General features: G+C 49.2%; 1 protein-coding gene across 1 annotated transcript in view; it reads right to left on the bottom strand.

Annotated features, from left to right (window-relative positions):
• CRKL (CRK like proto-oncogene, adaptor protein) overlaps positions 1-10,933 on the bottom strand; it is a 38,454-nt gene extending 27,521 nt beyond the window's left edge. Inside the window, exon 1 of the mRNA XM_007955429.1 lies at positions 10,623-10,933. Coding sequence (XP_007953620.1) covers positions 10,623-10,933 — 311 coding nt within the window. The remainder of the gene's footprint in view (positions 1-10,622) is intronic.
• Positions 10,934-12,506: the final 1,573 nt, after the last annotated feature.

Raw genomic sequence — 12,506 nt, 5'->3', positions numbered from 1 at the left:
CACAGAAGCAAAGCCCAAACCACACCCACTGCCTGGAGTCCATTCTGACCCACAGCGCCCCTAGAGGACAGAGTGGAACTGCCCCACAGGGTCTCCAAGGCTGTCAATCTTCACAGAAGCAAAGTCCAAACCACACCCACTGCTGTGGAGTCGATTCTGACCCACAGCGCCCCTAGAGGACAGAGTGGAACTGCCCCACAAAGCTTCCAAAGCTGTCAATCTTTATGGAAGCACACTGCCTCATTTTTCTCCCATGGGGCGGTTGGTGGGTTCAAACTGATGACTTTTGGTTAGCAGCCAAATGCTTTAACTACAGCGCATCAGAGCTCCTTAAAATATCAGCAAAGTACATGTGAAAACGGACAGCAGGCGTAGCAGGAGCAGAAACTCATGACCGGATGCCAGGCACCCTCTGCAATGCAATGACTCACTCAGCCTTTGCGGCAACGCTGTGAGGTCGAGGCTGTTAGCACCCCATTTTACAGATGAGGAAGCCACATACAAACACACCAAAGATAAAACTGCTTTCACCCTGACTGTTGATACCTTTGAAGTTTAAAACCTCCTTAACTGTGTGAAAAACTGATATGATCAACCTCAAGGGATGGGTAGGTCCAAACAAGATATTCTATTTTGTTAAAGGGGGTACACGAATATTGAAAATCACTCATTCCATATATTTGTGGGCTTTATACCCACACAAGGAGCTCTGGTGGCACAGTGCCTAAGGCATTGACTGCTAAGCAGAAGGCTTGGCACTTCAAACTCACCCGCCGCGCCCCGGGAGGAAGACTGGGCAATCTACTTCCGTAAAGATTTACTGCCTCGGAACCCCAAAGGGGGCCGCTACGAGTCCGAACCGACTCGATGGCAGGGAGTCCGGTTTCTGGTATACCAATGCGCTTGTACATATGAAGCATCTCACAGCACAAAGTGAAACACACGCTCAGAGCAGTCGATTCTAAGATCAGCCAGGCACCTCTGGGGAAAGGGCTCTGGGCACCGCGGCCCCGCTTCACCACCCAGGGCCACCGAGCGCTGGGGGCCCTTGGCCCCGCGGCACTCATGCCGCGCCTCGTGGCTGACCTCTCAGCCCTTCAGCTGCCCCGCCACCCCCTCCCGCAGCACCTGCACACTCACTCCAGACCGTTTCATCCAAGCTCAGACCTCTACCGGCCCTGGTGTTCCAGGCGGTCTCCCGTCCAAGCAGCAGGCAGCTTCCCAGATCAGGCCGAGCAGCACTGCAGAGCGCGCCCGGCCCCGGCTGCCGAGTTCACGCTCCTGTTCACCGATGCTCCTGCTACACCAGCCAGCCCATTCTAACCAATTAGCCCTTAGTTATAGGATGGTTAATAATTCACAGTAAGAGCTTTGAAAATTTTAAATCATGCTCAATAAAGCCAAGGGCCAGAGAAAAAGAGAAGGCCCCTCAGCGAGGTGGACACAGTGGCTGCATGACGGGCTCAGGGACGGGCAGGCCTGTGAGGCTGCCCAGGACTGGGCAGTGCTTCCTTCTGTTGTACATGGGATTGCTATGAGTTGGGTATGACTCGACAGCACCTGACAACAAGCTCGGACTTGCACTTTCAACCTGACTCAGTCCCACACCACAGCCAGAGCCACTTCTACCAAACAAAACCAATCACAGCCACTCTCTCTTAACACCTTAGATGGCTCCCAGAGTCCAAACCCGCCTACGGGCCTGGAAGGCCCTTCCCATCTTCCCCTCCCAGCCCACCGCCGGCCACAAGCAGAAGCCTCGTCTCCTGACCTCACCGTAACTCTGCCTTTCCTGCAGTCCCTGCCGCGACTCTTCCACCTCAGGTATTTGAACTCATCCTACAGGAATCAGTTGGACAAAGGAGAGGAATCGCACACAAAACCGTACTATTTCTTTTCTAGTACAAAAGCGCGGGTGCGTGCAAACTGTAGAGGGTGAAATGTGGTTGATATCAGGGTTTCAAACCAGTTCAAACTGGTTCAGGCACGGCCGATGAAGCAAAACCAGATTACATGCTGAGGCCCTGGAAGGGGAGGTGCAGAAGCTCCTTCAGGAGCCTGACACGGGAGGTGGGCTGGTGGCCAGGATCGTGGCGCGCGACACACATTCAAAGCAGTCCAGTGGGCCGCCATCTTTGAGGCCTCCAACTCTGGCAACAGCTGGTCAAGAGATCTGGTTGCTATGCAACACACACCTGGCCTTGTTTTCTAAGACGGACTCAGTTTCTGGCAGGGCTTCGACCTGTAATTTTTCCCGGTACAGTTAGCACTCCCATTCACCCACATTTTAAAAAACTGGGTCCATTACAGTGTCGCTTTGTCAGCAGTGGCTGAACCACGCTGAAGCCCTGGTTGATGTGACAACCATTTGGCTCTTCCCAGGAATTTATTCAGGGAGACCTTGGAGGTTATCGCAGGTTCGATTCCAGCCCATTGTGATGTGAGTCACATGAATTTTCTGGTTTCCCAGTGCATATAAAAGTTGTTTAGATGACAATGTAGTCTACAAAGTGTGCAACAGTATGATGAAAAACGGACATATCATGAGAAACGACCAAAAAGGGACACAGGGAGACACACGGTGAGCACAGACTGCTGGAAGACTGGCTGACAGACTTGCTTGGCCCAGGGTTGCCATAAACTTTCAACGTGTGAAGAACGTACTATCTGCGAAGTACAATAAAGTGAAGCATAATAAAACAAGGTACGCCATACTTCAGGTTAACGTCAATCATTTAAACAGTTTGTTTTCCAATGTTGTTACTGTTGTTATCTGCCATCGAGTCGGCCCTGACTCATAGTGACCCCTCCTTGGGTTTCCGAGGCAATATCACTACAGAAGTAGGAATGCCCAACCTTCCCTCCGAGGAGTGGCTGGTGGGTTTGAACCGCCAGCCTTCTGGTTAGCAGTCAAGTGCCTTAGGCACTATGCTACAGGCCTATATGGTGAACACTCACATCAGGTAGATACACTCCTTGGAGCAATCAATTGTGGGAGAACAAAGGGGCAGTGTTTGCACAGGGAGACAGCGCATGGAGAGGACACGGGAAGAGGTAATTACAGGGAGGAAGTGGGAAGAGAGCTGTTACATTGTGGGGATTGCAGTCAATGTCCTAAGACAAAACGTGTATGAACTGCTGTAGGGAGAGTGAATTTGCTCTGTCAACTTTCACCTAAATCACACACACACACACACACACACACACAGTGTGTTTTCTCCAGACAAATGGCCCAAACTCTAGAAAGCAACAGTACCACGCCACTGTTTCTAAAAAATGAAGTCATGCTCCAGAACAGAAAGAAAAAGGTCAGAATCCATTGAAAACTGCTAAACAGGTGCGAGCTCTGCTGTGTATATACTTGTCAACAACAAAACAAAACAAAACAAACCATTCAGTTGAAGGAGCAACTCCTCTCTGCAGCCCTGCCGACCCTAAGGCACAGCCGGCCACTCTGCTTTGAAACTCCCGTGCCATTCCGCTTTAATATTTTCAGTAGGCTGCACATCTCAAAGGTGAGAAAAAACAGCTGCCAAAGGGCCGATTCAGACTCATGGTGACCTGCGTGTTTTGGAGAACTGCCCTCCCAAGGCCGACTTCCAGACCTTTCTTCCATACTACCTCTGGGTGGATTTGCACTGCCAACCTGTTGGTGAACAGTCAGTGCTTAACCATGTGTGCCACTCAGGGGCTCCTCCAGGGTTTACTCCTGTTCTGTGCCAGGAGTCTAGTGCTGTGCTTTGTATGCAGTGGGTCTTGAAATTCCTGCTAATTAAATAAAACATTACAAAGGCCACTTCCCATTTGTCTTTTCCTTCAGGAAACTCAAAAGTCCAGGTACTCCAATCACATGAACCTAGTGAGAGACCTTGTGCGTTCCCCCCCTGACTTGGTTTTCAAGCCTCTTCAACACCCCACTGCCCCCTCCGTACTCCTGGCCAATTCTAGAACCACTGCAATAGGTCAGCTGTAGGAGAATCTGAACTGCTAGCAACTGGCGGTTCCTTTTATTTATCAGGAGGAACAAAAATATTTTAGCCTTAACAACCCTTAGAAATAATCTAGTCTAATAGTTCAGCTCCAAAGGAAAATTCTGACTTGGGTGATTGAGTCTTAAGTATGAGAAAAGTTGTAAATCCAAGTGCTACCAGTAATTTTCACCCTGCAGGGACGTAAGTCTTAACTACACAATGTCTGTGACCAACGAAATGACAATGTTCTTGTACCTCATCTTAATCAATCTTAGATGATGTGGTGGTTATGTTTGATGTGGTGGTTATGTTTGTGTGTCAACTTGGCTGGGCCTGGTTGAGTGTTTGGGCAGCTGGATGAAGTATTCTCCATGATGAGACTGGTAATCAACCCCATGGTGGAATCTACTTTGAGCAGCTGAGTAGCTGCCTTTGGGTATGTGGTCTGCTTCCTGTATAGAACAATAAGCTTTGAGAATGGTCTCTAGCATACGGCACGCTTGGACCCTGCATGTACCCGTGTCATTGCTCAGCTGCCTGCTATGCTCTGCCGACCCTGGGACTTACAATGGACTTAAGTTAATGGCCTGCCGTGTGGTTTGGTAACATTGAGACTGCCTTTTTACTTGTCAACCTTGGGGCTTCTCAGCCTCAGCAGCCAGCAGCTGTCTGAGTGAAGAAATGCCTCTAGCTCCAGTGGGCCAGGAGCAGGAGGCAGAGCTGGACCCCAAGGTTGAGGGGCTTTCATCCAGCCCCTAGAGCCTGGCACTTTAATTTGGACTTTTAGCCTCCCAAATTGTAAGAGAATAAACTCCTATTTGTTAAAGCCATCCCACTTGTGGTATATTCTTGTCAGAGTGGTACTAGGTAACCAGAACAGATGATTTAAACAAACTGACCAGGAGAAAATACAGGGTTAATTCACAGTGTCAAATTTTATCAGAATTACTGGTAACCCTTCTCCTTTACTCCCAATAATAAAGACCAGATGTGAATTCCCATAAATATTGAGAAAAGGGGATACAGGGAGAAGGCGCATTTGTGCATCCTGTGGTCACCTCCTTCCAAGGTGTGAGGGTCATTCCCTGTGTGCTCAGGTTTGGCTGGGCACCCTTCTCTGTTCTCTCACAGCTCTCTTACCCTATTATATAGTATGGGAACAGTCTTAAAATAAAAAAAAAATAAACTCAGTAACCCAGTATTTTGATCCACAGATGGATCTTGATCAAAAGGGGGAAAATGTGGAACAGAAATTTAAAATTCTCATGGACTCCAGACTTCTGGAGCCATGCAAGCTGGATGAATCCCTGAAACTACTGCCCTGAATCATTAAATATGAAACCAAAAATATCCCCTGAAATCATATAAAAACTGAACAGTAGCTTAGCTTAATGATTAAGAAGAGAGCCCTGAATATCATGCTCTTTTTAAGAATTATCTAATGGGATAAAACTGCCAACAGCAACTTCAAGGCTATACAGATATCTTAGAGGGCAGTGAGTTTATGTTAATGGGGGAGGAACTCTGTTATGTCAATGGAGCTGAAAAATTCAAAGGATATAGTCAATGTTACTAAATGGTCCCTGTAGAAACTGCTGATTAGGCTATGTTTTGCTGTATATACTCTCAGGAACAGCAACATAAATAAAATTTAAAGGAAAAAAAAAAGATTACAGTAAAGAAAATACTACAGAGTTCTACAGAGTTGTCATGAGTCACAATTTAAAAAAAGAAAAGAAAATTAAGGAACATTCCACAGCATTGAGAATCCAAACACAAACAATACATTTGACTAATTTTTGACAAGGCATAGAACAGTTTGTTCAACAACTGGTCCTGAGACAAATAGATCTCTCTACATGAAAAAGAATGAAGTTGTGGCCTTAAGTCACCCAAGTCCTACGCCACAAAGTCAATTCTGACTCCTAGGGACCTTATAGGATAGGTAGAAGTGCCCCGTAGGGTTTCCAAGGCCGAAATCTTTAGGAAAGGAGATTGCCACAGAGCAGCTGGTGGGTTTGAACCGCTGACCTTTCAGCATGCAGTCAAGTGCTTACCCACTGCACCACCAGGATTCCTTCCCTATCTTGCACCACATAAGGAAATGAACTCCAAATGGATCAATGACCTGAAGGAGAACTAAAGCACTAAATGTGAAAACTAAACTCATAAAAACCTTAGGAGAAAACAGGGAAAAGCTTCAAGACCTTGCTTTCGACAATGGCTTGGACACCGAAGGCAAGGGCGGTGCCAAGGAGCAAGAGAGAAATTGGACTTCCTTCCAATTAAAACCTTTTTTTACTTAATATGTTACAAGGTATAAATAAATTAATAAAACCTTTTTGAAAACTAAAGGATCAAGAAAGTAAAGATACAGCCTACAGAAAGGGAGGAAATATTTGGGGAACATTTTTACTGGATAAGGGTATCAGAATATACAAAGAACTCCTACAAGTCATCAACAAAAAGACAACGCAACTACACATTCGGCAAAGAACTTGAACAGACATTTTTCCAAAGAAATATGCAAATGGCCGATCCAAAACCAGAAAACCAAACTCACTGCTGTCAAATCGATTGCAACTCATAGTGACTCCTCCTTGGGTTTCTGAGGCGGTATCTCTAACGAAGTAGATTGCCCAGTCTTCCTTCTGAGGAGTGGCCGGTGGGTTTGAACCTCCAGCCTTCTGGTTAGCAGTCAAATGCCTTAGGCACTATGCTACCAGAGCTCCTTGTATGGGTATAAAGCCCACAAATATATTGAATGAATGGCCAATAAGCACATGAAAATATTCTTAGCTTCATCTGTCACTTCACTGGAGGAATGCAGATGAAATCCACAAGAAGAGACCACTTCACACCCACTAGGATGGAGGGACCAGTTCTGGGAGAAGAGTATCATGCTCAGTATAAAGTCAGTGAAAAAGAGGAAGACCCTCACCGGAGCAGATCGGCACAGTGGCTGCACCAAAGGGCTCAAAGGTAGTGACGACTGAGGATGGCGCAGGACTGGGCAGCGTCATTCTGTTGCACATGGGGTCGCTATGAGTAGGAATGGCGGCAGCTAACAACAACAGGGAAAAAATGGAAAATACCAAGCAGTGGCCAGGAGCAGGGGTAATCAGAACTCTTCTACGTTGCTAGAAGGAATGCGTAATGCTGCAGCTGCTGTGGAAGCCAGCTGGGGGGTTCCTTACAAAGTTAAACAAAAAATTACCATAGGAGCCAGCAATTCCACTCCCAGGTCTGTACCCAAAAGACTTGAAAGCAGGGACTCAACTAACAGTTGTACATTAATATCCGTTGCAGAATCATTAATGGTAGCCACAAAGTGGACACACCCCAAGAGTCCATCAAGAGGAGAATAACAGCAAAATGTGGTATATCCACACAATAACCTATTAGTCAGCTCTAAAGCTCTATGGCACAAATGAACTTTGAGAACATTATGCTGACATGAAAGGACAACTATTTTATGATCCCACTTACATGAACTACTGTAGGCAAAAGTCTTTTAGTAGTCACCAGGTGTTGGGAGCAGAGACAGGGGAATCATTGCTGAAGGGGTACATAAAGAGTTTCTGTTTGGGGTAATGAAAATAAATATTTTTAAAATGGACAGTGGTGATGGTCGTAAGGAGCTCTGGTGGCACAGTGGATAAAGCATCTGGCTGCTAACCAGAAGGTCGGTGGTTCACACCCACCAGCTGCTCAGCGGGAGGATGATGAAGCAATCTACTTCTGTAAAAGTTTATAGCCTTGGAAACCCAATGGGAGTTGCTATGAGTCTGAATCAATTCAATGGCAGTGGATTTAGTTTGGTGATGGTTGTACAATATGGCGAAAGTAATCAACATCACTAAATTACATATTTAAGAATGGCTAGAATGGCAAATGTTTGGTTACATATTATTGGACCACAATGAAATTTAAACAATTAAGAAACTGATAAAAAGAATCAAGACTAGATCAAGACAAGCACCAGTCCTTCAATTCTGAGGAAGACTCCATAGTTACATACTTTGGTGAAATAAACAAAAGAAGGAAGTTTGTTTTCCAAGCGTCATGGAACCCTGGCTTTAAGAGCTCAATTTAAACGTATTGTTTGGGGCTTGAAGCAGCATTATGCTCGGTTCTGCATTTGACCAACGCTCTGGCCCACTCGCTGCCGGAGGACAGGTGTGATTTTGCTATAAAAGGCCACTAACATGTCAGACTAAGTCTCAAACCTCTGATCTGAAGCTTGGGAGAGGGAATTCAAGGATTCAGCTTACAAACACAAAGCTAGCCAGGACCTAAATCAGCGTGCACTGATGATGCGAACAGGGAAATGCAAACCTTGTATCTCAGCCACAGGCTAGTGGGGGGAGGGGGACCTAAGAATGACACGGCTGAACCGGAGCGGGAGGCCTGGCTCAGGAGGGTCAGGGAAGGGCGGGGGTGGGGTGGGGTGGGGTGGGGTGGGGTGGGGTTATCGGATTGGTGAGCAGACTAGAACAGTGAAGCCAGCGGTGGAATCTGGCGTTCAAAGACCCAGCCGCCAAGGTACAAAGGTAAGAGTAGGGATGGCGAGCAGGGGACAAGAGACTCATGGCGATTGCACAAGCCACAGGAGACAGAAAGACAAATCTGGTAGCTGGGAAGACGCAGGGAAGGAAAACGCGGCCTCAATTTTGTGGGGAGTGGAACCACCGCAGGATACCCTATTTTCCCTCTAGAAGGGGATCCCCCCATTAGCTACCCGTTTTCAAACAGCTGAATCAGAGCACCTGTCACGTCAACATGAGCACAAGGCCTTGGCTTGATAAACACCTGAGATTAGGAATATAATTCACCTTCACAAATTAGGGAAGTCACTGACTCATTATAGTCTCCTTACAGTGGGTTCCAAGGAGCGCTGGTGGTGTAGTGCCTAGGGCATTTGACTGCTAACCAGAAAGTTAGTGGTTCAAACCCATCAGCCACTCCGCAGAAGTAAGACTGGGCAATCTACTTCCGTAAAGATTTACTGCCTCGGAAACCCAAAGGGGGTCGCTATGAGTTGGAACCGACTTGACGGCAGCGAGTTTGGTCCGGTTCGGTTATGGTGGGTTCCAAGATGCTGTCCAACCCCTGATACTGGAATCAGACTGTGCTCAAAGCTGACAGCCATGACGAGCGTGTGCAGAACCCGACGTTTCACCAATCAGATTCTTGGTGTCTTGGTCTTTGTCACACAGTATTTCAGTTACAACCACTTTCTCCCAGCCCAGTTAATCCAGCCACCAAACCAAACCAAACTCACTGCCTTTGAGTCGATCCTGACTCATAGTGACCCCCACTGGGTTCCTACAACTGTCAATCTTTACGGAAGTAGATTGCCCCATCTTCCTTCCGAGGAGCAGCTGGTGGGTTTGAACTGATAACGTTCTGGTTAGCAGTCAAATGCTTTATGTACTGTACCACCAGAGCTCCTTGGTTAGGCCAGTAGTTAGCCTGAAATAATTATCCTGTCCTGGCTTTGGTTTTTGTATCTTTATCCTGCAGAAGCAAAAAGTTGCTTCCATCTTGGTTCACCAGAACACCTTTCAGTGTTCAAAGTTCTTAAATAAAATGTTATTTACCTGTGAAAAGTCAGTACCCACTTATCCTGAAAACTCTATTCCAATCCCCTGGCCTTTTTGAATAGATATCAAAGAAACAAACTGGGCAGAGAAATACATGTCCCTTAAGAAAATTCTAGGCAGTTTCTTCAGCTCATATTTGGCATACTTCAAGAAACTTCTGAGCATCAGGCGACCTGATAAAAGCCTTAATGTGGCAAATACTCAAATAAAATTATGCATGTTATCTGCTGCTCAGTGTCACCAAGGGCTCTAAACTTTCAAGCAAGTACTAAAATCATTAGACATAAAACAGAAACTACATTTGAAATCAAACGAGGCTGGACCTAAGACAAGTGCCACTCAAAAATCTCCCTTAGTAAGCAACATGCTAGTCTTATTCTTTCATTTAACCAAATTGTTCCCTGGCCTATAACGGTCCAACTTGGGAAAAAATATACATATATTTTTAAAGGGGGGCCTGGGACCAAAGTATTTTTTGAGGGGTGCGGGGAGGGGGGGGAGAAGGGGTTGGTCATTTGTAATACATTATAAAACAGAAAATCCGCGACAAACTTAGTCCCCGAATAATAAGGTACAGCTCTGCTATTCATCTGGCCAGTGTTTCTAAAAGCTAGAGCAGCGTTTTCATTTGTCAACTGTCCCAAAGGCTGCGATCCAGGCGGCCTTAACCTGCAGCTCAGAGATCGGCAGGCAGCCCCGATCCTTGAATGGTTTGCAGACATGGGTGTTGATGCATTTTCGGGGAATACGCCACGGCTATTTGCAATTCTCAAAGAAGTCTATGGTCCAAAAAAGGCCACACACACACAAAAACCTGGCTTAGTGTGAAGCCAAAAGCGTGTATTTTTCAACTATGCAACCACGGCTCAGTATTTCTAAAAACGCTCGCACAGTGTGACCCGGATCGCGACACTAGCTTTCGGTTTGGAATATCTCCTGGGAAGTAATAGGGCTCCGAACAGAGAACGAGGGTTCCAGCCACCATCCCCCACACTCCCGGGCCCCGAGCGAAGCAGCCGGCCCGCAAGGCGGGTTGGGTGCGTACCTGGGCGCGGGCTCGATAAGGGTGGTGGTGTCCAGGTAGTGGATCTTATAAAATTCCAGCAGGGCCGGCAAGTGGTCAAACTCCTGGTCTCCGATCTTAAAGCGGCGGTTGGGCAGCGAGTTGATGATATAATGGGAGACCCGCGAGTTCTCGGATACCGACAGCACGTAGTCCCCTGGGCAGGTGGAGGAGTCGCGGACTAAGAACACGCCGTGGCGCTGGCCCTGAAGCCGGGTCTGCGCCTCCTGGCGAGACACCGGCCCCATGTACCAGGCGGAGCGGTCCGAAGAGTCGAACCTGGCAGAGGACATGATGAAGGGCCGGGGGCTCTGCGGCTGGTCGCGGAGGCGGGTGGTCTGGACGCCTTTACTTGGCAGATGGCTTGGGGGCTAAGGAAGGGCCTCCAGGTCCACCTCGCCGCGCGCTTAGAAGGCTGGGCCCGCACCTTCCTCGCGCGGCCGGGCCCGCAGCATCCTCCGCAGCCGCCCGCCTGCTCCGGGGCCGCCTCACGGAGGGAGCCGGCCCGGGGAATGAGGAGCAGAGCCGGGAATCCGAGCGGGCGAAGCCCAGAGCCAGCGGAGGCCGCCTTGGGGGTCTTGGGCAGTCCGGCGTACCAGGAACGCGTCCAGTGACTCCCAGGGTGGAACGGGCGGCTGCGCACCGACACCCGCCGCCACGCGAAGCCCCGAACTCCAAAGAACGTCGCGCCTCCGAGGCGGTTTAGCCCAGGCCGTTCCCAAGAGCCACAGCAACAAAATGGCGGACGCGGGAGAAGCTGCCGGCCACCTCCCCCTCCGCTCAGCACACGCGTCTGCGCACGCGCAACGCTGGCTCCCAGCGGCCGCCGGAGCCCTCCCGGTGAAGTCGCGCGGGGCAGCCAATCAGGAGCTTGGTTGCGGCGCTCGGGGCGTGCACCGCCCGAGCCCGCTCCCGCGTTCCGGGAGGAGAAGGAGGAGGCGGCGGCGGGCACTCCCTTCCTGGCCCCTCGGTGCGCCGCAGGGGGCGCTGCCGCCGCCGCTTGCTGGGCGCTTCGCACTGGCAGTGAAACAGCTGTAGCCGAGAGGGAGCTGCATTTCGAAAACCTGCTGCAGGGGAACAAAGAGTAATGTGCGTAAGCTCTGAGGAGACAGGCTGAATCTCTGGGGAGGCCTGGAGCTGAGGTGACCTGGCGGCTCGAGGGTCCCGAGAGGGCTTCGCATTGAGGAAGACTGACGGGCGGACAGCTCCCTATGGGCCGCGGTGCAGCGAAGGTGCATCGACCGGCTGAGGTGACCCCAAGACGAAGGTAGTCACCAGATCGGTGGCTGAGGCCCGAGGTGGGTGCTAAGGTTGAATTGATGGGATGAAGTCTGGGAAGCCCGGAGGGAGTCTGGCCATCAGCCGGCGAACTACTGCAAGTACAGTGCCCACGGCTGCGGATTCCGCTTGCTTCTCCAACTCAATTTCTAACCATGCCCCCCTTGCTTACCCCGCTCCAGCCGTGCCCTCCTGACCTATTTCTGTCCCCGCTGGAATGAACTGTTTAGGAGAGCAGGTATCTTGTGTGTCATGGTCACCTATGAAGAGTTGATGTTCAAATATTTGTGGACTGAATTGAAAAAGACCACCAAGCTACTCAAACTCAAAACTCACTGCCATAGAATCCATTCCGCTCTACAGCAACCCCCATTTGGTCTCCAAGGCTGTCAGTCTTCACAGAAGCAAAGCCCAAACCACACCCACTGCTGTGGAGTCTATTCCACTCACAGCGCCCCTAGAGGACAGAGTGGAACTGCCCCAGAGGGTCTCCAAGGCTGTCAGTCTTCACGGAAGCAAAGCCCAAACCACACCCACTGCCGTGGAGTCCATTCTGACCCACAGCGCCCCTAGAGGACAGAGTGGAAC

The sequence above is a fragment of the Orycteropus afer genome, unplaced genomic scaffold (assembly GCF_000298275.1).
Source record: "Orycteropus afer afer isolate SDZICR_OR568_19922 unplaced genomic scaffold, OryAfe1.0 scaffold00502, whole genome shotgun sequence".
Lineage (NCBI taxonomy): Eukaryota > Metazoa > Chordata > Mammalia > Tubulidentata > Orycteropodidae > Orycteropus > Orycteropus afer.
Note: the sequence above shows the minus strand (reverse complement) of the source record. Positions and strands in the feature narration are given on the sequence as shown.